General features: G+C 44.6%; 1 protein-coding gene across 1 annotated transcript; it reads left to right on the plus strand.

Moving 5' to 3' along the window:
• Positions 1 to 4,460: 4,460 nt before the first annotated feature.
• On the plus strand, positions 4,461 to 27,802 carry USP18 (ubiquitin specific peptidase 18). Its single transcript, XM_065419636.1, has 11 exons — positions 4,461 to 4,532; positions 11,087 to 11,302; positions 12,836 to 12,932; positions 16,613 to 16,758; positions 19,663 to 19,742; positions 20,933 to 21,079; positions 22,890 to 22,985; positions 23,802 to 23,972; positions 25,133 to 25,264; positions 27,207 to 27,256; positions 27,754 to 27,802. The coding sequence occupies exons 2-11, from the start codon at positions 11,140 to 11,142 to the stop codon at positions 27,800 to 27,802; spliced, it is 1,131 nt and encodes a 376-aa protein (XP_065275708.1). The 5' UTR covers positions 4,461 to 4,532; positions 11,087 to 11,139.

Consider the following 27,802-nt stretch of genomic DNA (forward strand, 5'->3'; position numbering starts at 1 on the left):
GATTCAGAGACTGAGGTGAGGGATGGAGGAGAAATTAAAATAAAGATGCATTTCCTTGTCTGATGATCTTCTTACCTCCACTAGAGTTAGCAGCTGCCTGAATCCTATGGTCTATAGTCTCATGCCCAAGTAGATATTTTAATGATCATGACACTGGAAAGATAATTGCCTTGAAATGGAAGCCATTTTCAATACAGGTCTTCCAAAAAGATTCTAATCCTAAAACTTCCACAATTTCCGTACTATTAGGATATCATCACTTAAACATTCTGGACTGTCTGTGAGTACTATTAGGGTTACAGCCATAGCTATCTCCCATCCTAAAACACATTTATATGGATACTATATTGAAAAATGTATTGCTAAACTGTAACAACTAATGGGGAATGCTTCCACTTTGTAAACAGGCTATTACAGTCCTTGCAAAAGTTTCTTTTCTAAATGGCAGTAAAAGATAGTAAGTCATAACACCCCGCTTAATGAGTTCCCACTTCAAGATAGTACAGGACTGTTAATTCAGTACATCCCAGCACTGAAACAATAGCTCTAGGACTAGCCTACTGAGGTGCTTATTAAAGGATTGAACTAGCAGGGGGATGGGGGGAGGAAGGGGGGAGGAAAGAGATCTTTTACAGAATTTAACCCCCACTTAATTTATGGGTTCTTACAGATCTTGGTAGAAAGCCTTCCTAATCATTTCCCTAATATGGAGGATAGGTCTGTGACATTTTATACCTTGGGGGAACATCCTGTAACCCCCATATTCCTCATTTTTATATAATCGTGATCTTACATATAAAGCATCAGGGGAAAGGTTATGATCTGCTGAAAGTAATTTCTCTATCCATATATGTATATCATTAATGCATATGAAGTTATGAGAATTGTGTTGTATGGTGGTCACTAAAATATGCTGTAAGTTGGGGAATCAGCCAGATATTAGCTCTGTGATGGGTTGGATCACAGAACCCCCCCTGAGAGCTGCCACCTGATGTGCCAAGACTACTTCTATCCCTGTTTTCCCTGCCAGCTCAGGACTCCAGCACCCTGTCTTGCTGAGCCAGACACTCCCGTCTGCTCCAACAAAGACTCAGGGTCTGAATTACTTGCCCCAAAGCTGCAGGTTTACCGGAAAACAGCTCACAGAAGTGTGCTTGTCTTTAACACTCAGATGCCCGACTCCCAATGAGGTCTAAACCCAAATAAATCTGTTTTACCCTGTATAAAGCTTATGCAGGGTAAACTCATAAATTGTTCGCCCTCTATAACACTGATAGGGAGATATGCACAGTTGTTTGCTCCCCCAGGTATTAATACATACTCCGAGTTAATTAATAAGTAAAAAGTGATTTTATTAAATACAGACAGTAGGATTTAAGTGGTTTCAAGTAGTAACAGACAGAACAAAGTAAGTCACCAAGCGAAATAAAATAAAATGCGCAAATCTATGTCTAATCAAACTGAACACAGATAATCTCACCCTCAGAGATGCTTCAGTAAGTTTTTTTCTCAGACTGGACACCTTCCAGGCCTGGGCACAATTCTTTCCCCTGGTACAGTTCTTGTTCCAGCTCAGGTGGTAGCTAGGGGATTCTTCATGATGGCTCCTCTCTCCCCTTTGTTCTCTTCCACCCCTTTATATATCTTTTGCATAAGGCAGGAATCCTTTTGTCCCTCTCTGAGTTGCCACCCCCTCCTTCTCAATGGAAAGACACCAGGTTAAAGATGGATTCCAGTTCAGGTGACATGATCACACGTCACTGCAAGCCTTCATTACTCACTTGCCAGCACACAGGTATACAGGAAGACTCACAGGTAAAACACAGCCATCTGCAGACAATGGTCCTGGTTAATGGGAGTCATCAAGATTCCAAACCACCATTAATGGCCCACACTTTGCATAATGACAATAGGCCCTCAGAGTTATATTTCATATTTCTAGTTTCAGATACAAGAGTGGTACATTTATACAAATAGGATGATCACACTCAGTAGATTATAAGCTTTGTAATGATACCTGACAAGAGACCTTTTGCATGAAGCATGTCCCAGTTATATTATATTCACTAATTATCATATTTTTATAAAACCATATAGACTGCACAACGTCACAAGCTCCCCAGAGGCAACAGCAAGGAAAGTAACCAACACCGGCGCGGGGTATCAATCAACTCATCAACAACCACTGTCCAAGAAGGGAGCTACAATACAATGACTCACCTGCATGACACCACACCAGGGGAACTGCTCAACCTTGCCTGGAGACTCAGCAATGCCCCCAGATATTCCTGGACTTGTGCTCCCCAAGCACACGGGACTGAGGTTATAAAACAGACACAGTGGCCACATGCGGGGTCTCTTCTCCTTCACCCACCTACACTGCAAGCAACAAAGACACTGAGAAGACAGAAGACTCCAACAGAGGAGACTGGCCCAGATTTAAGGGACAAATCTGTATATTAAGGACTGCAATATCCAGTAGGGTGAGAAAAACTGCTTAGTCTAGATGTTGCCCAGTCTAATAGGGTTAAGAGTTTAGACTGTGTGCATATATATATATATATATATATATATATATAATTTTCGTAACTAACTCTGACTTTTTGCCCATCACTTAATACAGGTATCACTTAAAATCTACTTTTTGTAGTCAAATTTGTTTTACTGTTTATCTTTACCAGTGAGTTTGTATGAAGTGTGTGGCAAATCTGCTCAAGTTTTGCAAAGGCTGGTGTATATCCACTTTCCATCAATGAAGTGGTGAACCAATTAATAAATCTGCATTGCTCGTCTTGAGCAGTGCAAGACCATATATTCCTGAGGTACAGTTCTGGGAGCTGGGAGGATATGGCTGTGGCGCCTTTCTCGGTGTGATTCATGAGTGGCTCTGGGAGCATTCATGCAATATAGCTGGGTGTGGGGCTCCACTTGCTGTTGAGCTGAGGGATCACAGTACCTGGAAGGACTTGCTGGTTGTCACTAGCAAAGCATTGTGAGAGACAGCCCAGGCTGGAGAGATTTAAGGGGGCACAGTGGTCCCACAGTCCCAGGCTGCACCCCAAGGATTCTGTCACAAGGTCCACCAATGGCTACTAGCCAAGATGGTCAGGGACGCAACCCCATGCTCCAGGTGTCCCTAAATTCCAACTGTAGAAGCTGGGAATGGACGATGGGATGGATCTTCAAAATTGCCCTGTTCTGTTCATTCCCTCTGAAGCATCTGGCCACTGTTGGAAGACAGGATACTGGGCTAGATGGAACATTGGTCTGCCCAGTATGGCCGTTCTTATGTTATTGATTGGAATATCTACAGCAACTGCTTCTTTGACAGAATTTCTTGTTAGAAGACTTGCAGTCTTGTTAGAGTAAATCCAGTGAGGGGATGGATTAGCAGGCAGAGGACAGATGAGGTCGTCAAAGGTAATCAATTTTTTCACTTGCCTGTGCAATTCATCACACGGCTGTCACTTCTATCAGATAAAAAATTAAACCAACCATCAAATAATGCTGATTGAGAAAGCATGTCTCAAAAGCAGAAGACAGTTTAAAGAATGCAGACATAAACATCACTGGATGGAGACATCCCCACCCTTCAAACTCTGGGTGAAGGAGAATGTTGTGAAATGATATCCTCAGAGGAGCAGAATTGCAGTACAGGAATCATCCCTTCTCTAGTAAACACCTTTTCCAATCTAAAATGTCCGGGAAATATATCACATACCTTTGACAACACCCTCCGCCCAGTAATCCATCTTCCTGGAACACAAAACTTTTCAACCCCTAACCTTCTTGGAACAGCCACCTTTACAAAAAATAGACAGCTTGCCACAGGAAAGGATTCCGCTTTCCCCCACAAATGGCAGGCATCCTGTCCCCTTCACATACCATTGCCTGAGAGTCTGGAGAGTTATATAGCCCTATTGGGCCCAGCATATTGGAAAGACAAGACAGGTGAGGTTCTATCTCACCCACCTGTCTCTCTAATTGCCTAACTGCATTTCAAAGCAGTGATCAATGACTCTATGCGAGTGCCTCAGCAGAGTTTAGAAGTTCCCTTTTCTGTATTCTCGCTTTTTGCTCCTGACTCCTTCCCTTCACCCCCGTACCTGTGCTGGGATTCTTCCCCTAAGCAAGAGAGTGCTGTGTTAAACAGTGGGGGGATACCTTAAAGAAGCGGGCCAGGGTTCCATTCAAACTTTTAATTTAAAAGCTAGACTCTGAGCTGATTCACTGCACCCCGCTAGCTTCTGTGTCCGCCTGGTTGAAAAGGGAGGAGCAGCCTCATCTTGGCCATATATGTTAGTCACCTCAGCAGCTCTTGAGTTTCACTTTCTATGCTTCCAGCGTGTTCAGTGGGAAATCAAAACTGAACGAAAGGCTGTGTGCAATGCCGCCCCCTGAGGCTGCAGGAGAGGACATATCACAGGCAGACACGGGGAGACTCTCGTTGAGATCGGAGCTCTGCCTAGCTCAGGGAACCGAAGAGAAGCAGAAAGCAGTCCACCGGGCTCTTCTTTCTCCCCAAAGCTGCAGTAAGTACCACCCTTTTCACTCAGAGTTCATATACTCGATTTTGCATGGCTGGACTTTTGTTTTTAGCGGCAATTTCCGGAGAAATGCATGGCTCACACACACGGCTTTAAACCTTCATCTCTATGTTGTCAGCTCACGTCTAGTCCAAGCCAATACAAGTGGCAGTCTCAGAATAAAGACCAAGCACTTAAAGGATATGGAAACGTATCTACCTTCGCATCGCTGTAAGTGTTCTCTCCCAGTCAGGGCTTAGTTTAGGCACCCTGGCAAGGGAGCCAGCAAAGTTTGCACTGCAGGTGGCTGTGCGGTACTCCTTCATCAGACTTCGGGTGTGAGGACCAGCAATCCTGCAGGTTTCATCCCCCCTAAAGTAACTTTATTTAAAATACAAACTACCAAACTGATATGTTAACGCTTTTCAGGGGACACAGAATTATTAAGATCTATGAGCGGTATTTCTGTTTTTACTACAGCACTGGGGTGAATTACTTTGTAATTAGTAGAAACGTTTTCTTTCAAATTCCCATATCATTCTGTGACCATTATAAAAGTAGAATTTTCAGCAGGCTCTTAATGAAGTTTCACATGAACTACAAACATTTTTGCCCTAGCAAACCCAGAAAAGAATCTTTTTGTGGGGAACAGAGATAGGTCAAGGATACTAGGAAAGACATTGAAAAAGTCTCTGTGGCATAGGTGCTGGAATAAAGGGTGCTGCAGCACCCCTGGCTTGAAGTGGTTTCCATTATATACAGGGTTTACAGATTGGTTCAATGACTCCTAGCACCTCCAATATACACATTTTTCCAGCACCCCTGTGGTTCTTCACCAAATCAGATTAGGAGATGTGTTTTATGAAATTAAGAGAATAGCATATTAAATGCAACCCCCCACAAAACTATATGCAACATTATGGGTTCACTTTCTTTTGAACTAGAGAGAGAAATCTGTAAATCATATACAAGAATAATAAAACATTCTGTATAGTGCAGCATAAACATTAAGTAAACAAACCTCACAACATGTTGGTGAAGTTGATAATGTTCTCTCTCTTTTACAGATGAGACACAGAAAAGTTAAATGATTTGTCCAAGATTACAGCCAGTCACTGACAACTGTGGTTAGAACTTTTGTGTTCCTAACTCCTAGACCTGAGTTCAGTTCCTAAATCCTTCTGCTTCTCTCACTGGACAATGGCAAATATATTTTTTCCCCTCAAAAGCATGGTTATATTTTGGTGTTGACAGAATTGTGATTCCCATTTAATAGTCTTTAAGGTCTATGTAAAAATTAAGCTGGATCTGAGAAATCTGTGCGCTTTATCCATTTATGATTTAGAGAGAAAATAAGTAGCTCCCGTGTCAGTGTTGTGACTATCACTTCTTTAAAAACTTTCTAATTTGACTCAGTTAGGCATAGTTAGCCTGAAAAACAGTACATTTTGAAAGGAGACATTTAGCAGCACTTGTGTTAAACCATTTCTCCACCTCTTATAAAGCAGAACCAGGATTTCCTGTATTTAGGAAGGTAAAAGGTACTATAGAAATTCTGAGATTTCCTTGTATGAACATTGAAGACAAAATGTGAATATCAGATCACTGGTATTTAGATGCATATGATTCGCAGGGCAAATGTAAATTTAACTCACATGTAGTGCAATGTTTGTGAAATATTAAAGAGGCATATGTGAAGATTAAATTTCCCCTTAAAAATGTAGGCAGATTTATTCAGATGGATATTGCTAACACATTGTGTACATGAATCTGCATACTATATAAAAATTGTCAAATTGCTAAAAGCCTGGTCAAAATTATCCCTTTGAACCTCAGTTTGAAAAGCTATTGAAGCCAGTAAAACATAATGTGATTTGGAAATGAAACTCTACACTGATTCATAGATTCCAAGGCCTTGAAGGGACCATTGTGGTCATCTACTCTGACGCCCTGTACAACACAGGCCATAGAACTTGCCCAAAATAATTCCTAGATGATATCTCCTAGAAAAACATCCAATCTTGATTTAAAAATTGTCACTGATGAAGAATCCACTACAACCCTTGGTAAATCGTTACAGTGGTTAATTACTCTCACTATTAAAAGTGTATGCTTTATTTCCAGCATGAATTTGCCTAGGTTCAATTTCTAGCCATTGGATCGTGTTCTGCTAATCTCAGATGGATTGCAGAGCCCATTATTTTTCCCCCATGTAGGCTATAATCAAGTCATCCCTTAACCATCTCTTTGTTAAGCTAAATAGATTCAGCTCCTTGTATCTATCACTATAAAACATGTTTTCTAATCCTTTAATCATTCTTGTGGCTCTTCTCTGAACCCTCTCCAATTTATAAATGTCCTTCTTGAACTGTGGTCACCAGAACTGAATATAGTATTCCAGTAGCGGTTGCACCAGTGCCAAATACAGAGGTAAAGTAACCTCTCTACTCGAGATTGCCTTGTTTATGCATCCAAGCATTGCATTAGTTCAGTGGTTCTCAAACTTTTGCACTGGTGACCCCTTTGACACAGCAAGACTCTGAGTGCGACCCCCCCTTATAAATTAAAAATACATTTTTTATATTTAACACTATTATAAATGCTGGAGGCAAAGTGTGGTTTGAGGGTGGAGGCTGACAGATCGCGACCCCCCAGGTAATAACCTCATGACCCTCTGAGGGGTCACAACCCCCAGTTTGAGAACCCCTGCATTAGCTCTTTTGGCCACAGCATCGTTCTAGGAGCTCACATTCAGCTGATTAACCACGATGACTCCCAAATTTTTTTCAGTCACTGCTTCCCAGGATAGAGTCCTCCATCGTGTGCATATGGCCTACATTCTTTGTTCCTAGATGTATTCATTTACATTAGCCATATTAAAATGCATATTGTTTTCTTGTGCCCAGTTTACCAATCAATCCAGATCGCTCCAGTGACATGTCCTCTTCATTATTTATCACTTTCCCAATTTGTGTGTCATCTGCAAACTTTATCAGTGATGATTTTATTTTTTTCTTTCTTTCAGGTCATTAATAAAAATGTTAAATAGCCTAAGGCCAAGAACCAACCCCTGGGGATGCCGTTAGACACACACCCACTCAATGATGATTCCCCGTTTACAGTTACACTGAGGCTTATCAGCAGGGCCGGCTCTAGGCACCAGCTAAGGAAGCAGGTGCCTGGGGCGGCACATCTGAAGGGGGGGCACTCCAACTTTTTTTTTTCCCCCTTCTTCGGCGGAACTTCGGCGGCAGCCTTTTCTTTTTTTCTTCCTCGGTGGCAGTTCGGCGGCAGCTTCTTCATTTCTTCTTCTTCGGCGGCACTGCTGTGGCCGCTTTTTTTTTTTTTTTTCTTCTTTGCTTCGCCGCTTGGGGCGGCAAAAAAGGTAGAGCCGGCCCTGCTTATCAGTTAGCCAGTTTTTAATCCATGTAATGTGTAAATATTAGTTTGATATCTTTCTAGTTTTTAAATCAAATATCATTCAGTACCAGGTAAAATTCCTTACGGAAGTCTAAGTATATTATATCAACACTCTTGCCTTTATCAACCAAACTTGTAATCTCATCAAAAAAAGATACCAAGTTAGTTTGACAGAATCTATTTCCTGTATATGCATGTTGATTGGCATTAATTATATTACTGACCTTTAATTCTTTACTAAACAAGTTCTGTATCAGCAGCTCCATTAACTTTTCCTGGATTGATATCAGTGTGACAGGCCTATAATTACATGAGTCACCGGCATTCACACAATATTACCTTTCTTCCAGTCTTCTGGAATTTCCCTTGTATTCCAAGACTGTGAGGAGTGTTTTGAGCCTGATAACTTATCCCTGAGCCTGGATGTTCTGAGCCTGAGTCCTAAGTATCCAGCCAATCCACTAGCAAAGATCTAACCAGATGGCCACCAAGGCAGATATATAGACTCCGAATGAAAGGAGCCACTTCAGTCAGCTCAGCATCACTACCTTGTTGTGGATACTCCCACAGATGCTTGGTAGTTCAGTCATACTATTCCAGCTCTAGCCTGTACCTGCTTTTGCTCCAGCCATGGCTGGATGTCCTTACAAATACTTATAAAAAATCAACATTAACAATCCAGTGAACTCCTCAGCCCAGTTCTTTACAAACTCTTGGATGCAAGTCATCTGAACCTTTTGATTTAAAAATATCTAACTTTAGTAGTTTCTGTTTATCACCCTCCTGAGATACTAGTGGCATGGAAACATCCGTAATGTTATCATTTGTTTTTTTCCCTAATACAGAACAGAAATATTTATTGAACATTTCTGCCTTTTATATATTATTGATAATTCTACCATTTCCATCTAATAATGGACTAACACTATTGTCAGGATTGTTTTTGCTCCTAATATACTTTAAAAAAATCTCCTTTTTATTGTCCTTAACTCTGCTGGCTATAGATTTCTCCTGGGGTCCCTTTGCTTTCCTTATCAATTTTATCCTCACAATTGTCTTCCCCTTACACAATCAGTATTCCTCCCTTTTCTCAAGTGCTCCCTTTCAGCTATGGCCACTTCAGAGTCGTAACAGATTTAAAAATCCTCTTCACCTGCTCTACCCCCTGAATTGTGATTGGCCTAAAGTTCTCCCCTCTTAGCTGAAACTGGCCTAAAGACTTCCATCTCTGGCTATGTCTAGCTCATGCCACCATCTTGGGCTGTGTCCAGTCCTTATGCCTACCCCAGCTAAAGTTCTATCTCTACTAGAGATTTGAATATAGATATATTCAAAAGGTATTTAGACACCTAAACATATTTAACAGTGAAGCTAGAGCCCTATGGAGGACCTTAAACTCCCTCTTTCTTGTGAATGGGTAAGATTTAATGTTAGAGCTCATCTATACTAATGAAATTTGCATCAGTATGGTATTGCTATTCTGATGCAAGTTTCCCTAGTATAGATGAGCCCTAAGATTAAATCCTACCCATTCACAAGAGAGAGGGAGTTTAAGGTCCGTCATAGTGCTCAAGCTTCTCTTAGGGCTAGGTTTCAAATGGGCTTAGGTGTATAAATATCTTTGAAAATCTGTCCTTTAGCATCTTAGTCCCACTATTGATGGTATTCTCCCAGCCTAGCATTCAGACTCCAGCCATGCAACGAATCATTTTGCTCCAGCGGTTGGTACTAGCTGGCTCCTGTGGCTATAGTATCCTGGATATTGTTATGTAGTTCTAGCTGCCGGTTACTCTGGATACTCTGGTTATATTAGTACCTGTTCTTGCCTCCTCAGGATACTGCAGTCAATTTCTGCTATTGGTGCTTTTTAAATTGCTCATTCCTATTAAGTTGTAACATTTTTTTACATTGTGACTGTTCAGAGATTGATGTTTGAGTTTGGCTATACAGATATGCTACTGGATGAACAGTATAGGACATCACATTGCTTTGCAGCTTAATTGTGGCGATTTTTTGAAAGCCCGTCAGTGTATGCTAAAGGCCCCATTCTTCAAGGTAATGACATTCTCAGCACCCCTTGACCTGCATGAGAGTTGTAATAGTTCTCTTGCTAAGCTGTTAAGGCTGGAATTTTCCAAGGAGCATGAAGGAGACAGGTAAGTGCCTAACTTCTTAGGCTCCTTTGAAAATTCCCACCCCATGTTCTACAACAGAGATTATTAGCATTTAAAAAAATTAGTTTCAAAGACAGGAAAAACAACTATCAGATAACTAAATGAGCCACCACTGAGATTTGTGCCTGCAAGAGGTAGGCAACTCTTCTGAAAATTTACCTAATGATGTATTGTGTTTTCCTTTTGTGCTGGATTAAAGAAAACGTTATTTTTAACAACCACACCAGCATCCTGTTAAAAGAATATTTGTTTTGTTGCAACACTTTTTGTTCCATAGATGTCTGTGCCTTCATTCATCCTGCCTTCCTGAAATGGAATGTCCACAGTTCTCTCACTAAGTGGTGCTGCAATTGCAGGATTGAGGATCTATTCTATTGTAGAGAAAATGTTGAAGTTGTACTAATTTTTTATTACACTAGGTGCCAGTACAACAGTTGAGGCTTCCTCACTCTTGATATCAAGAGTATGTTTTTCAGCTTTTTCATTGTTTGAGAATGATAGGATTAGCCTGGTTTCCTGATCATATAAAAACATTTGAGGCAAACAAAGAGGAGTTCAAAGATTTTTGGCAACTAAATTACTGTAATTCCATCTGTGTGGCTATAAACTAACTGATACTACTGTGGCATACCAGACAAGGCCAGCCAGCCAGCCAGACTACATGGATCCTGAACATTTCTCTCGATTTTCCTTTGTGTCTAAAGAAACTTAGTGTTGATGAAAGATGCCTAACAGACAGCCCTGCAGACCAGGGTCTTTAATTTAGCCACAAAACAGGTACAGGATGTGCAGTGGCAGTGTGATCTCCACTCATACTGCCCTGCAAATATACTTCTGCGGTGCCAACATGTAATGATGTTAATCATGTTTATTTTACTAACATTCTTCATTGTGAAAACTGTTCTGCGTTTGTATAATAAATACTAAGATGAATCTCACTTTACTATATTCTGCCCATCTTTCCAGTCTCTCTAGGTCCTTTTGTATTACTGTAGTCCTTGTGTTGCATTGTGCTGTTGATGGGCCAGGGAATTGGCTGCCCAGAAAAAAGCAGAAAGTCAGAGCCCACACTAAATCAGAGCATGAGGAAGGCGGAAGATGGAGAAGAGGGCAGAAAGGAAGCTGTGGAGAGAAGTGACAAGCAGCTAAGAGCTCTCCGTGGTGTGGCAGACTTAAACAATGGTAATTGTTTTTACCCCCCTCCCCCCTTTTTCTGTCTCATTCACTCCATGTTGTTCTTGCTCCCTTCTCACCTCATTCTCTCTCTCGCTCCTATTCTTTTCCCCTTTGCTAAAATTCACACATGGAGGAGTCGTACCAAGTGAAAGCTTTGTGCTTTAGGAAAGGGCTACTTGAGGATCCCAACTGTTTACTTCCCTTTAAAACCCTAAACTGGGCAGATTTTCTTTCTAGTTAAGGATGGTTAGATGTTGGTTGCATCTTCCTCCACACTACATCAAAGTTGCTCCTGGGTTTGCTGAAGGGTCACTTCTAGGTCATGGACCCTAATCACCAAGGTAGATCACTGGACTAGCCTCTCAAAAGCTTTCTTCACTTTTTAAAATGCAGATACTGTTGTATCCCATGCAGTTACTCTTTCTCACCCACTATATTCACCTTTCCATTGTCGGCTTTTCTTCTCAAGTTCTCTATACTCCAGTTACCTCCTCTCAAGTTAGCTTAGCTTTAGAGAGAGTGGTCACAGTGATAAACAACATTCCGGCTGTACAGACTGTTTGGATTAGCAACAGGGTAGCCAAGTCCCAGCTGCAATAATAGCGCCAGCAGCAGCAGCACTTGAGTTTTAACCCATGCCCTTTGATGAGCCTGCTAGCTGAAATTTAAAGCGCCACTCAACTCAAGCTAGAGATTTGTGTGTGTGGATGGGAGTCCAGTTATAGGCAACAGCTCAAAGTAACACTGCAGTGAATACAAATCCTGTGAGTGTCTGCCTCTGGCGTAAGCTGATTACCTTGATAGGGACAACACATCTCACTTCTACCCATTTTACCCCACTTCCCATGAAAACCGAAGCTTTTGTTTCTCGTACACCTCTGAGTGAAAATTACTTTTCTTTACCTCCTCTCCTTTAGCTTTGTCTCTTTCCTTGAAACTGGGCAAATTGGTTAAAATACTGGAGATAGATTGTCAGACCTGAACAGGAACCCTGAATCTATTTCCTTGAACTGGTGTGACAGGGCTTTGAAATACGGACCCTAAGCTAGATCTGAATTTTGTGATTAGGGCCTAGCTCCATAGAAGTCTGAATAAACTCCCTCATCCAGACAACCCTCACATATTTGGGGGAATGGGTTTCAAAGTCAGACTAACCTAGATCCAGATTTTGCGGCTTGAGCTCATTTTTGGAGGCACCCTCCCAACTTTCTCCAGCTGTCAGAGGCAAACCAATGCTAAGATTTTAAAGGGGTGTAAGATAGGGTTGCCAACCCTCTAGGATTGGCGTGGAGTCTTCAAGAATGAAAGATTAAGCTTTAAAGATTATGTCATGTGAGGAAATCTCCAGGAATGTGTCCAACCAAAATTGGCAACCCTAGTAAGAGTAGATTTGACCCTTCCGCCATCCTGGTGAAGATGCTGGGCCTATATGTTAAATAGGCTGAAAGTGCCCAAAGGGAAATTTGCCATCTTCTCACCATCCCTTACTCTCCTTGCCTCCATGTGAGCTTTAAGCCCCACTTCCTCTTGTCCCTACAGGAGCCATTGGGCTGTACAATATGGGACTGAGCTGCTGCCTGAATTCTCTGCTTCAGGTGTTCTTCATGAACACACACTTCACCGTGATACTACGAAGGTAAGTGATGCTCAGGAGCAGTGCCCATTCCCTATGCTCAGACTGCCCGTGATACCTTCACTGCCTCACCTGTTTTCAAGTGGAATGTCCATCCAAAGGAATGGATTATCAGGAGTTGCCAGGTGCTTCCCAAACAAGAGTGGGCCCTGAATATGCCTGAGGCGGAAGACTAGGGCTCTGCAAAACACAGCAATTTTGATTCACGGGGGTTCATTAGAGACTGAAAATAGGCCATATTTGCACATTCATATAATTTAATCCCAGACTGGGATATTTGAGATAATATGTATACTGATCTAAGTATTATATTTTTCCATAACTAGGGTGACCAGATTGCAAGTGTAAAAAATCAGGACAGGGGGTGGGGGATAATAGGTGCCTATATAAGAAAAAGCCCACAAAATCAGGACTGTCCCTATAAAATCAGGACATCTGGTCACCCTATCCATAACAGCACATCGTTTTATTCTAGTTATATCCATGGAAAATAATCCCTGTGCCACAATATAAACCATTCACTTCACAACTATAAACATTCCACAGCTATAGGCCCAAATTGCACAGCCTTACGCCTGCCTGGGATAGATATTTGTTTGGGTGGACAGACAGCATGTAGTGTCCCATTGCTTTGCTTGAATGTGTTTTGCCCCTTTATTGTGCTGCATTGACTTCAGGGGGTTGCATAGAACAGGTGAGACAGGGCAGATTTGGACCCTGCACCTTTCTGTTGACCACAGTGACAGCTATTTCAATTTGTTTCCAGTTTGTTCAGCTCACTACAGTTTATTTCATTAAAATGGATAGTCTCTGTATATTCCCCACTACCTCCATATTTCCCAGAGGAATGATACACTCACTGACATGCTGTAGAAAGTTCACAGCCACCAACAGTGCCAGCCTGTGGCAGGTCCTCTCCCCATTGAAGACACGGTCCTGTCCTTCAACACCCCCAAACCAGAGGTTTCTAGTCCTCCCCTTTCACACAGAGATTTGGGGGACTGGGCCCTTGAACAGGCAAGGTCTTTTCCAGTTGGCTTCTCACCCTAGTAAAAGCTCCTGTTGTTGCAACATCCTCTCAGAGTGGGTAGGGGAGCTCAGGCCTGCCCTCTCCAGCAGGCTCTAGTCCAGGGCCCAATGGTAGGCAGCTACATTCAACACCCTGGGGTGCTAAGCAGCCACCCCCAGACCACTTCCTACCCAACTCTCCTTTAGCTTGCAGGAGTAAATCACTCCAATCCAGGCTCTGACCTGTATACTCAGTCACCAGCCTCTTCTCTCCTCTCTCTGCAGGTTTGCACAGGGCTGTGGGGTCAGGTCCCAAGCAGTGAGCTCCAAGACAGTATTTTCCCCTCCAAACAGCCACTTTCTCCCTTCCACTGCCTGCTTCTGAGGCTCCGCCACTGTCCCTTTTAAAGCCTTGCCTCCAGCTTGTGCAGGCATTGCAGGTGTGGCTGGGCAGGGCCACCAGAGCTGTTCTTTAACCCCTTGCTCTCCAGTGTGGGGTTTGTATTCCCCATCATACACGCCAAGGGGGAAAGAGACTGGATTGCAGTGCTGCAGAGATGTGGAGAGAGACTAGAACTGGCATAGAGATGTCACTGATGTCTGCTTGCTAGGCTTGGTATGAGGAGTGGGGAAATGAGCAGTGGAGGGGAGGGAAGGAATCCTCCCCCCATAGCCACAGGGCAGCTCCAGAGCCATTATGGCAGACCCCAGGCAAAGAGATGGTGGAGGAGGGACAGACCCATGTTTCAGCTGGCCCCATCCCCCGCCCTGGTGTTAAAGTAGAATGAGCCAGGAGGGGGAGCTCTTACTGCATCAACTAGGGAGGAGGGGGGCACTGCTTACCCAGGCTAAGGGGAGTTGAAGGGGGGATGGGTGGATGTGGAGGGAGCTGCTTACCAGCCCAAGGAGAAGAAGGGGAGCTCCCCTCTGCTTTCAGAAGAGAAGAGGGATCTGTGCTGACTTTGAACCCCTTCTCATTCCCCACCTGCTGCCCAGGACCGGATTTCCAGTTAGGCACAGTAGACATGTGCCTAGGGGCGCTGGTGTTCTAGGGGCGCCTAAAAGTTAAAAGCGGGTTAAAAGTTAAAAAGTTAATGTATACAGCTCCCCTGCGGGCTCCTGGCATGGGTTGGTGGCTGCTGAGCATGTGGGGCTGGAGCAGGGTGAGCGTCCGAGTCAGCCCGCGTGGGGGTGCTGTGAGCCGCGGCTGGGCCGGGTGGCTGCTGAAGGTGCTGGGAGTGTCCCAGCGCCTTCCCAATCTCGGCCACCCCGCTGCCTCCACCCCCGTGTCGGGGAGGGAGGGTGTGGCTAGCGCCCCATTCACTTGCACAGGCAGAGCTGGAGCGCGGCTACTGCACTGGGCTGCGGGAGGTATGGAAGGCACCCGGAGACCGCTTGCAGGGGGAAGAGTTACAGTTCCCCCCTTGCGCCTCGCCTGGGGTGGGTGGGCTGCACCCGGCTCAGGGTGGGAGCTCCATGCGTGGCCGAGGGTCCCGTGCATTCCTAGGGAGGCTGTGTTTATATTTCTTTTGGTTTAATTTTTTACGGAAAACACAAAGGTCAGCTGTAGGCGGAGGGGAGGGGGGTGAGGGGCACTGAAGATGCTGTGCCTAGGGGTACATAAGGTGTAAGTCTGGCGCTGCTGCTGCCACAGAACTGAGTGCCACACACGGAATACGCCCTCCAGGGGTCCCCTCAAACCCTTGCACCATTTTGCACAGCGTAAGTAATTTGAGAGTAGATAACTTGAGCTAACACTGCAATGAAGAAAAGCCCACAATGGAAGATCTTAATACCAGAGGGACCATTGTGTGTTGGGCCCAGTCTGCAAGATGCTGAGTGCCCTCAATTCCCCTTGAAGTAAGAGACGCTAAGGGTGCTCAGTGCATCACAGGATTGAGCCCAAACATATCACTGGATGTGCATCTGGGTCTCCAGGGCTGAAATACAACCACAAAACTCCATTGCACTTCTTAGGTTCTAAAATGTGCTCCGGCCAGCCTCCTCCCTTCCTGGTGTCACCTTAATCCTAGTTTGTCCTTTGTTACCATTTCCTTCACCCCATTTCTCCTCCCCGGCACCCTATTTCTAACCAAGAGCAGGAAACTGCACCTGTTGAAATTCGCTATTTCTACCACCCAATATGAGGCTGATTTTCAGTCATGTTAAGGCCCCTTTCCACAGCCTTGGCAAAATAACTTCCTGGGCAGGGCACCTTTCCAGCTGGGGGAGAGTTGACATAAGGGCTTTATACCAACCCTTTTCGTAGCACACAGCATGGGCAGGATTTTGGGTGTGTTGGGGCAGAAGGGAGAGGGTGAAGGGCAGGAAGAGGTACATATGTCTGGAGCCCACTGTGCTACAGCTATTCTTTGTTTCCCAGGGTGACTTAAAGGCATTTCTGGCCCATCCATTCTGCCCCAAATGCAGGGATGAAGAAACTTAGAATCAAGGCCTCTCTCTTTAAAACATGCTACCTGCCCCACTGGTTGAGGTAGTGCAGCTGCCTCCTGCTGGCAAGTCTTCTTTCTTTACTCTTTTATCGTAGGCATATATGTAATGGTTGCCTCTTCAACTGCTGTCTGTGTTGTTTACTCTGCCCCTTTGGTTATGATGCCTGGTACTTCATACCTGTGATGCTTGCTCACTGCTCCTGTTGTGTTTTCTATTCACAGGATCAGAGTGCCGATGGTACATATAGAACAAAAGAAGAGTGTCCCATACCAAATGCTCTTGCTGTTGGAACAGATGCAGCGTAGCAAACGGAGAGCCGTGTATCCCCAGGAACTTGTCAGCTGTCTCACTTTGCACAATTTGAAATGTAAGCAGTAACCAGCCAGCCCCCGTCTGAACAGGGGAAGTCACCAAGCACTAATAAGCTCAGTGTGTCCTCTGACTCACCTCCTCATGTGTTCTAGGAATAGGAGAAGTGGTAGCACAGAGCCATGCTGGCTGCACCAGCCTGCCCGCTGGGGAAGGGCAGCTGGGCCTTATTTCCAGATCAGGGGAGACCGACGCCCTGGAGAGTGACCTCACTTTTGGCCAGGGGATGCGATGGCTGCACATATTCTATAGGAGCAGAATGTTTTTCTGTAGGTGAAGGGAGGCACTTTGGTTCTAGACAGAGGTGTGAAATGCTTTGGGAGTAGAGGGAGTCAGATTACTGCTTGACATACCTTGTTATATTGGCATGATCATAGAGGGGAAGCTGCACTCTCTCTCTCTTATTAGAAAATAAGGCCATGTCTACACTAGCACGTATGTCGGCGAAACTTTTGTCTCTCGGGTATGAAAAAAACCACCCCCTGAGTGACAGAATTTTTGCTGGCATAAGTGCCTGTGTGCTGAGCGCTATGCTGATGGGAGACGCTCTCCCGCCAACATAGCTGCAGCCACTCGTTGAGCTGGTGTTATTATGTCAATGGGAGAGCTTTCTCACATCGGCATAACGCGGCTTCATGAGCACTCTTACAGCGGCACAGCTGTATTGGTACAGTTCTGCTGCTGTAAGCTTGTAAGTGTAGACATGGCCTAAGTGTCAGCTGGAAGGAAGAGCAGGAAGATACGTGGATGATTGGACTCATTCAAATCCCTGAGCTTATAAGACATATCCAACTTTGTAGCTCTGTCATAAATGCTGAGAGAAGACCTGATCAGATCAACCTTCCAGCTGAGCATGTGTCAAAAGCAGATCTATTATTGTACATATGCAATCAGTAGTGATTAGTGTTGTGTGTGTCGGTGTGAACACACACATACGTGTGCAAAATTTTGCATATATATTGGACTAATCTTTATCATGTAAAATGCAGAACAAGACACTGTTAAGAGAGCTACAGTAGAGATATACCAGCAAATTCAGACAATGGTATAGGCAGGAGGGTAAGCAGTTGTGTGTGCCTACTTACATCAGAGCTAAATCTGTCCCTTTGAGATTGAGTTGCCTACATTTAGCCTTCTCTGTTCCAATTAAAGAGAGATGGCCAAATAAATCTCACAGAGTTTTACAATGTGGCCCACATTCTCTCTTGTCTTTAATATGGAGGAATGGCGCATAGACACAATAGACCGGGGTGGGCAAACTTTTTGGTCCGAGGGCCACATCGGGGAATAGAAATTGTATGAATAGAATTGTCTTGCATCTGAAGAAGTGAGGTTCTTACCCACGAAAGCTTATGCTCCCAATACTTCTGTTAGTCTTAAAGGTGCCACAGGACCCTCCGTTGCTTTTTACAGATTCAGACTAACACGGCTACCCCTCTGAGAAATTGTATGGTGGGCCATGAATGCTCACAAAATTGGGGTTGGGGTGCGGGGGGGGAGGGGGTGCAGGCTCTGGGGTGGGATGGGAATGACGAGTTTGGGGTGTAGGAGGGTGCTCTGGGCTGGGACCAAAGGGTTCAGAGGGCAGGACAGAGATCAGGGCTGGGGCAGGAGTGCGGGAAGGGGTGCAGCTTCCGGCTGGGGGTGTGAGCTCTGTGGTGGGGCTGGGGATGAGAAGTTTGCGGTGTAGGAGGGTGCTCCAGGCTAGGATCAAGAGGTTTGGAGAGTGGGAGGGGGATCAAGGCTGAGGCAGGCACTGCCCCTGCAGCTCCCATTGGAGCGTGTAGGAGCTGGAGCGGAGCCATGCCGTGGCTTCCGGGAGCCACGTGGTGCGGGCCAGACCCTGTGCCCCAGCTGGAGCACTGGAACGGGACTGAGGCGCCTGGTGCGGCCCCCGACCCAGCGCCCTGTCTGGAGCGGGGCTGAGCCTCCTGGTGTGGCCCCCGACCCAGCGCCCTGGCCAGAGTGGGCCTGAGGCACCTGATGCGGCTTGCGGGCTGGCTTAAAACGGCCCACAGGCCATAGTTTGCCCACCCCTGCAGTAGACTCTAGCCTACAATGCTCTGTCTGGATTGGGATGGACTACTAAATCCTGGGACCTGTAAACTCTATGGGCTGTACCTCCATATTAGAGGCATGGATGACTGTAATTTGCTTAGTGGTATGCAAATTAAGGAGCAGATCCTTATGCAAGAACACAGCCTAAGTATCTGCACTGGGCATTGGGCAGACTTGCAGGGAGATTGAAGGCAAAAACACTGTGCCGCAGGCATTCCACAAAGGTAATTTCAGCTGCCCCTACTGCACAGGTAGCCTCCGTGGAACAGGGCTCTGTGCTGCGCAGCATGTGTGCGCTCTCTGCCTGATTCCTAAATTTTGCCCCCCTCGCTCCAGCTTGAGCAGTGGAGCTACACTGGTTCTGCTCCATGGAGGTAGGCACAGGATTTTTCCTTAAGTACGATTCTCAGGCATTTTCTCAATGGGGCTCTTTTAAGCAAGCCCTGCAGAAAACTATCTTCCACGCATCTAGGTTTGTAAATGTGCCATTTGGGCCCAGTGAGAACTCCAACTGTAAGCTTCCTGCATAGTACGTGACTCCTTGAGCTGGCAGGGAGTGCTGCGGTAGCAATGTGTTCAGCCCCTGGGTTGGAAGGAGATGCCTCATATTGTTCTGTAATGAGACACAGAGATTGTTCAAGAGTGACATTGACTGGACTCCAGGGGAAACTCCACCTTTTCACATAGGTCAGGCAGATGCTTGGCATGGTATGGGGGGGTTGAGACCGGGGAGGACTGCAGATAAGAAAGTGGACGGAAACCTCAGGTCTCTGAGAGGGGCTCCAGGGAATGAAATGTGCTGTTTGCAATGCTAACGTTGGTTGTAATGTCTCTGTTTGTCCAGTGTTTGTCCAGTATGACGCTGCTCAACTCTTCCTGAGCCTCTGGAACCTAATTAAGAGTCAGATCACAGACGGGCAGCTGGTAAGTGCTCTGACTGAAAAAAGGAACGTGCCACCTGCACCCTAGAGATTCCACAGCTTTCCCTGTTCACTAACCTTGGTTCTCTGTGAGATTACATGAGTCGCCTCCATTCTGCTACCAAGCAATCCTGCCTCTCACCTCCCAACCACAAGGAATCTTGCAGCCATGGGCTTTGGCAATTCAAGTCTCAATTAAAATGTATCCGTACATATTTCAGACCATATCAAGGTGGTAATTCCCTTTGTGGGGGAGACTGTTTGTTAATAGGAAAAAACACGTTCCTTTTGCAAAATTGGGTTTGGTTAACTCATGTTTCTTCCTACCTCAAATGTACATAAATATTGTTCAGTATTATCTTTAAACAGCCCCCCCTTGCATTAATGTCAGTCAGCTGCCTCTAATATTCAGTAATGTTTTACATATTATCTGGAAGGTAGTTCCTCCCATCGGAGGCTCCTAGGCTAACGGTAAACAGTAATGCTGACTTTCCTCCACACTAGTAGCACAGTTTGTTCATGCAGGTTCAATACAAAACTATACATATAAGTGTCTCACAGTTAAGGCCCTATTGCTACCGTAGCCTGACTATGTAATCTCCCATGGCGTTTATATCAATGGTTCTCAACCTTTCCAGATTACTGTACCCCTTTTTAGAGTCTGATTTGTCTTGCGTACCCCCAAGTTTCACCTCACTTAAAAACTACTTGCTTACAAAATCAGACATAAAATACAAAAGTGTCCCAGCACACTACTACTGAAAAATTGCTTACTTTCTCCTTTTTACCATATAATTATAAAATAAATCAATTGGAATATAAATATTGTACTTACATTTCAGTGTATAGTATAGAGAGCAGTGTAAACAAGTCATTGTCTGTATGAAATGTTAGTTTCCACTGACTTCGCTAGTGCTTTTTATGTAGCCTGTTGTAAAACTAGGCAAATATCTGGATGAGTTGATGTACCCTCTGGAAGACCTCTGTGTACCCCTGGTTGAGAACCACTGATTTATATTGCCCTTATTTAGATGCTGTGAGGTACTCTCTGTCTAGGTAGATGAAAGATCTGGTTTCAAGTCCTAAAGAAGTGACACTGCATTAAGTGTCCAATATAGCCACTGTCACACCTGCAGAGGGAAAAGCATCAGTTGTGTGGTTCATATCCATTTCTTGTTCTTTTCTACTCTTCAGGCTGACAGGTTGACCACGCTGTACACTATCCGGGTGCAGGAGTATCTGGTTTGTCAGAAGTGCTCCTTTGAAACAAGGAGGGACAGCAATATGTTAAGCCTCCCACTCCCAATGTTTAATTCCTGTTCTCAGCGACTGAAGACACTGGTAGGTTCAGCAATCCAAAACTCCGCACTTAATGGGGAGAAAGAGTCCACTCCGCTCAGGCACAGGCGTCCACTTCCGATGCCTCTCCTCCTAGGGGCTGTAGCCAGTGTCTGTGCAAGGGATACTGACCTTTCAAGTGATGTAAAACTCTGTTTATCCCAGGTGGATTTACAGGTGGAAGATTAAGCTCTTGAGGCTCCTTTCTGAAAAGCGTAGGGGAAAATTCTGGTGTCCAGGCTAGGATTCCCCTCTCTGGGTAAAACACCTCCTCTAAAAGCTCTCTGTGCTTATCAGAGCTTAGATGCAGAAATACTGCAATTGCTTACAGAGTCCTTGTACTATTAATACTGTAGTACTGTGTTTAGTGATGCTCAGATACTACAGTGATGAGGGGGTCGTATAAATGTTTAGATAGATAGATGCTATGTTGTTCAATGATATTTGGATTCAAAGGGCCTGATTCTCATTTATACTAAGGCTCCTTTGCACTGCTGTAGCAGTGTACATTTAAGGGATCTTAAAGAGGTTGTAAATTACATTTACACGTCAACACCTTTTTCCTGAATCAACAGTCCTCCTTATCTCTTCAACTGTTGTCTCAGGGACCAAAGAAAGAGGGGACACCAGTTAAGATCAATCCAAAGATTTGTTTCTTAAAACAGGAATTTCGGTAGGAGTTCTGATCCAGCAGAATCACAATATACATGTGTGTGTGCATAGCCACTTGTGGGCTAGGAGGGGTTGTAGCAGGGCTTGAGTTGTGCCGGAATGCTCCAGAATGCCATTCCAGCATGCCAGAAGGGCGTTCCCTTACTTCTTCTTTAAAGACTCCAACATTGGATGGTAGGTAAAGTGGGGATTATGAGCATTTTGCCACTGACTTCAAATGGGATCGTGATCAAGCCCTGGGGCGAAGGGGAAGATTTAGAAGGCCAAGATTTTCAAAAGTGACTAGTGATTTTGTGCCCCTCAGTTTCTGGGAACCCAACTTGAGAGACCTTAAAGGCACCTGATTTTCAGAGGATGAGTGCTCAGCACTTTCCAAAAATCTGTCCCCTTTGAGGCTTCTCCAACTGGGCCCACAAAAATTAAGGCATCCAAAACCACTAATCATTTTTGAAAATGTAGGCCAAAATGTCCACAAATGCAGTTTCATGCTCTTGGTGTAGGGTTGCACATTCCATTGTGCTTGATCCACAGCCTTTCTAACAGAACACTCCTTAAACAATGTGTTGGTATCTGTAAGAACAAACAATGTTTTGCTTAAGTTACTCCCTTCCTGTGCTGGAAAAGAAAATGAAACCAGGTTGTTGGGGTTTGAAATAAACAGAAAGCATAACTGGAGCTCTGTCTGCGCCTGTGTAGACTAGGAGACATTGTGTTTTTTAAAAATGGAGTAAGGTAACTTGATGTGGCTAACATGATTTGAAACACCACCTAATACCTAGTGTACACACAGTTTAACTCTTTAAAATTGTGTTAGCTTATAACCTAAGAGGGAGCCTAAACTACAGTACAACAATATGACAAATAGAGGGAAACAGGAGAGGCAAAAATTAAACTTTTAATGCGAAAAAGAAGCAAAGGGGGAAAAAAGCCTTTAAAACCAACCAACATGCCTTTTGGGTCTCCTTTATTCACAATGAAGCAGCAACAAAACCAATTTATTTTCCTTTGCTAGACACCTTGAAATACAATACCTTCTGAAGGTTTGCCTTGAAACTACAGCCTTTGAAATGAAGCAGAAATAGAAATGTAACTTCTCAGAGGAGTTCTATTTGGCTGATAGAATCCTTCTCTGTGTTTCTAGGAGGATTCCCTGCTTTGCTTTTTCCAGCCTGAACAGCTGACTGACAACAACATGTGTCTCTGTGAACAGTGTGAAAGGAAAACACCATGTCTGCAAGTAAGTGAGTGTTTCCCCTAATTCTGCCTAGACATGGAATTGCCATTGGGGTGGGGGTGCTGTCACTGCAGGCGTATAGCAGCGCAGTGAGGCTTAATTGGCAAGACAAGCTATATGAATGTTGCCAAAATAAAAGAGACCCCTCAAGTATCTGTCAGGGTGAGTATAACTCACCCAAGTTAGGATAGTACTGCTCAAAGTCTCCTTTGCAGGCCATTGCCCAATAGGGACATTCCCTATTAGCATATCTCTCACTCATCCTGCATTTTGTAGGAAAGCCCCACTATTCTTGCCAGCATCCCACCATGCTGCACCGTGCAACTCCCATGCCTGCCTGTGCCTGCTGTGATCCCTCTAACAGGTGCTCTCCTCCATTCCCTCCTGTGTCCTTGTGTAACAGACAGAGGGAGCAGATACATGAATAGTACATGCTTCAGGGTAAGGATAGTAGACAGAAAGTGAAGTGCACAAAATGGACATCTTAAGGCTGAGGGGTGTGTGTGTGTGTGTATGTATGTATATATATATATAGAGAGAGAAATGTTTAGCACCTGCATTCCAGGATCCCCCAAACAACTATGCCTGTATTTCTGACCTACAGCTCTTCATGCTATTCCAGTTCTAGGAATAAAATGTGAACAAGTGCCTTTTATATATGCTTGAAGCTGAACTGTGATCTTCTAAAGTGATAGGTTGGGGGAATTAATTCACTGTACCACTAACCATTCTCCACCCTAATTGCACTCACACTGTTCTCAGCATCTTCATCCATTCTTGATTCTTTAGTTTTCAGATCAAGTGTTTATTGTTTTGCAGGGCATGAGGCTAACATGTCTGCCACACACCCTTACCCTTCACCTAAAGCGCTTCTACTACAAGAAATCTTCCTGGACTCAGAAGATCAGCTACTCTCTGCCTTTTCCACAAAGCCTTGATTTCAACCAGATCCTGACACAAGAGCAATGTCACCCAGATGCCAAAGAGAAGGTGAGACATTCTCATCCATTGCACTTCGGGGAAGCAGATTTCCTTCTCTTCTATTCACTCAGTTCTCACAAGAAGAGACTCGCAGGTCAGACAGACATTACCCTCAATGTTCTCCATCTTTCTAATAGAGTTATGCCCTGGGCTTTAGCTGTACCTAATGGTGTTCTACATCCTGTGATTTTAACCCTTTCAGGCACTATGCAACTTTTGTGCTTAGTCTTTGCTAAACCAGCAAACCAAGACAGTTGCTACCAGAGCCATCTACCACGCTGACCTGACTCAAAAATGTATACCTTCCTTCTTCTGAGACCAGGTAGCATGGCTGTCTCAGTGCTGCCTTGTTTCCAGCTTGCTACAGAAAAGATCAAGGCACACTCCCCTTATGTCTTATTTAATCACAATGGTGTCTGAGAGACAAATCCTGCCTTGGCCTGCATCCCGCCCCCCCAACTTTATCAGTATTGAAGCCTCAATGAGCAGCAGAGCTGGTGTTTCACTGTGTGGGAGGCCAGGGTTTGGGGCATCCACTCACAGCAATCTACACACTGGTGCATGCCATGGAACTGTGTTTAGCAGGGATCCATCTATGCCACTGCAGGAGGGTTTCATCTCAACAGAACAGGGGCATAGCTGGTGGATATGTGCCTATGTGGAGCTGCTGGTCAGACTTCCTGTATTCCTCAAGTCATGAGGGAGCAACAAGGCCTTGAGGTTGCAGTTCTGGCTGCAGATTGGTTCTGTTGCTGTTCCATACTTTGATGTGGAAAGGAACTTTTCCTTTCTCCCCACCACCTAGTCTTCAGGAAACTTCCCTGCTTACAACCGGTTTCTTCAGGTTGTGTGGAGGAACCAGGATTTGGCTATAAGAACAACAGGAACATCTAATCTAACTGGTGTATTTATGAAGCATTTAGAGCCTTGGTATCCAGGTGCCTGTTTGGGAGAACTGAATAGTTAGGAAGAATTCCCGTTACACAAAACTGAAGAAAATGATCTTCATCTTCCAGACAGGGCCATCATCGTCCTGTCGCCTCGCTTGACTGGGGAGGATGTTTCACCTTCTGAAGGAAATGGACTTCTGTTATGGGTGTTTGTCTCTGCTCATCAGCCAGAATTTGGTCTCTGCTGCATTGATAGTATCTCTTTGTGGCTCTTTTTAGGCAGATTGGCAGTACGAGCTCTTTGGTGTTGTTGCTCATTCGGGATTAGCCAGCTTTGGTCACTATTGTGCCTACATTCGGAGTCTCACAGAAGGCAAATGGTACTGCTTCAATGATTCCAGTGTCTGTCAGGTGAGAAAACCAGACCCACAACTCTTCTGTCTTCTCTGCTGTGCATTCTTTTGATCTCTAACTATGCCCACAAAAAAAAAGCACCTCTAACTCAAATTGATGTGTGTGGCTGGACTGGTGCTGAGTTCATTTCTTCATCCCATTCCCTTATGCTACAAATGTCTGTGGATGATTTAGTGCCAACCAAGAAGAGGGACCAGCCACCAGAAGTGTCATGTTTTCCTTACACAGTGAGCAAATGGATACTTTCAGTCCAAGTAACTTTTATTTTAGATTGGGAGAACAAAAAGAGGCAATAACTTAAATGATCTCCCTAAGAGAGCACACCACGTGTTTCTCTTCTTTAACAACATGCACTGAACTGAACACAAAATGGCTGCCAGTTTTTACAGACAGTATAGTCCTTAGGCATTAAGGTGTAGTTCACAGATACAGTTATCCAGCATTCATATAGTTATTCAATATACCCTTTAGGAAAGGGGTAGATAGAATGGAGCTGCCTTTCACAGAAGATTATGGGGTACGCCCCCCTTACCAGTGGACCTGCAATTATTGGAAGGGGATGAGTAGAACCTCCCTGGGGAATGGCTGTGCAGTTATCATGATCAATAATTAAATTTGCAGCTGACACAAAGTTGGGGGGGTATTGCCAATACAGAGGAGGCCTGGAGTATCATTCAAGAAGATTTGGATGGCCTTGGAAACTGGAGTAATAGAAATGGGATGAAACTTAGTAGTGCAAAGTGCAAGGTCATGTACTTAGGGACTAACAATAAGATTTTTCGCTATAAGCCGGGGACATGTCAGTTGGAAGTGACAGAGGAGGAGAAAGACCTGGCTGTACTGGTCATTTGTTGTATGACAATGAGCCACCAGTGTGATGCGACTGTGAAAAAGGCTAATGCAGTCCTAGGATGCATTAGGTGAGGTATTTCCAGTAGAGACAGGGAAGTGTTATTACCATTATACAAGGCACTGGTTAGACTTCTTTGCACCTGTTCCAGTCTGAATTAATCTTTCTTAAACATGGTAGACCAGAACTGCAAACAGTACTACAGCTGAAGGGCTACTAGGCTGATTAGAGGAGTGGAAGACCTGCCTTATGAGAGAGACTTAAGGAGCTTGGCTTGTTTAGCCTAACCAAACAAAGGCTCTATAAATACATCAGAGGGATAAACACCAGGGAGGGAGAGGAGTTCTTTAAGTTAATGGCTAATGTTGACACAAGAACAAATGGATATAAATTGTCCATCAACAAGTTTAGGCTTGAAATTAGGTGAAGGTTTCTAACCATCAGAGGAGTGAAGTTCTGGAGCAACCTCCCAAGGGGAGCAGTGGGGGCAAAAAACCTAACTGGCTTCGAGACTGAGCTCGATAAGTGTATGGAGGGGATGGTATGATGAGACTGCCTACACTGGCTTGTGGCCCGTCTGCGACTGCTAGTAGCAGATATAATCAATGGCTGGAGATGGGACACTAGATGGGGAGAGCTCTGAGCTACTACAGAGAATTCTTTCCCAGGTGTCTGGCTGTTGGATCTTGCCCACATGCTCAGGGTCTAACTGATCTCCATATTTGGGGTTGGGAAGGAATTCCCCTTCCCCCCCCCCCCCAAGTCAGATTGGCAGAGCCCCTGGGTTTTTTTTCTCCTTCCTCTGCAGCATGGGTCACGGGTCACTGGTTGCTTTGAATTAGAGTAAATGATGGATTCTTTGTAACTTGAAGTCTTTAAAGCATGATTTGAGGACTTCAGTAACTCAGCCAGTGGTTATGGGTCTATTACAGGAGAGGGTGGGTGAGGTTCTGTGACCTGCAACGTACAGGAGGTCAGACTAGATGATCACGATGGTCCTGTCTGACCTTAAATCGGAGAGTCTATGATGTGTCTAACCAGCACTTAAGAGTTCTTACCAGCGCTCTATGTATGTTTGATTCACTGCAGGTATCATGGGATGATGTCAAATGTACCTATGGAAATTCACATACCCACTGGTAAGGGGGTGTATCTTTATTTTATCTGATACTGCTTTGGGGTAAGGAATGGGGTTAGTGGTGGTATGGAAAACAATCTGAATTGTCTTTGTCTGAGGAGACAACTTCTCACATTATGGCCACTACTACCTGGCTGTAGTAATACTGTACAGTCACAAGTGTGTGAGCAAAAGAGATCTTTCATTGTTCACCCCCCATTGCCACCCAGCCCATAAAGAGAGCGAGGTGCTAACCACTTGAGGACCCTGTCAGTCAGGGTCTCTCTCGCTCCTCCCTCTGCACTGATAAATCATAAGAGAGCAAAAGGTAGAGAGAATCCATCCTGCCAATATAGCACCTTTACCCAGTCACAGTTACAGTGCTATCTGGGGTGCAAAAGGAAGGATGAGGTCACCTGATCCAATGGTAGGACAAATGAAAAAAAGCTAACCCTGGGGAGCGTGTCTAACTACAACCCGCCTCATGCACACATTTGTTTTGCTCTTTTCTTCTGCTAGGGGTGAAACTGCCTATCTCCTGGTTTACATGAGAAAGAATTCTAAGTAG

The sequence above is a fragment of the Emys orbicularis genome, chromosome 1, assembly GCF_028017835.1.
Source record: "Emys orbicularis isolate rEmyOrb1 chromosome 1, rEmyOrb1.hap1, whole genome shotgun sequence".
Lineage (NCBI taxonomy): Eukaryota > Metazoa > Chordata > Testudines > Emydidae > Emys > Emys orbicularis.

What these genes read in the sequence shown, in the direction of transcription:
- USP18 (XM_065419636.1), top strand. Translation starts at nt 11,140, where the DNA reads ATGGGCCAGGGAATTGGCTGCCCAGAAAAAAGCAGAAAGTCAGAGCCC. An exon ending in GGAAAACACCATGTCTGCAA is followed by an intron (nt 22,986 to 23,801) that starts GTAAGTGAGTGT and finishes ATTGTTTTGCAG; the next exon opens with GGCATGAGGCTAACATGTCT. An exon ending in ACCCAGATGCCAAAGAGAAG is followed by an intron (nt 23,973 to 25,132) that starts GTGAGACATTCT and finishes GGCTCTTTTTAG; the next exon opens with GCAGATTGGCAGTACGAGCT.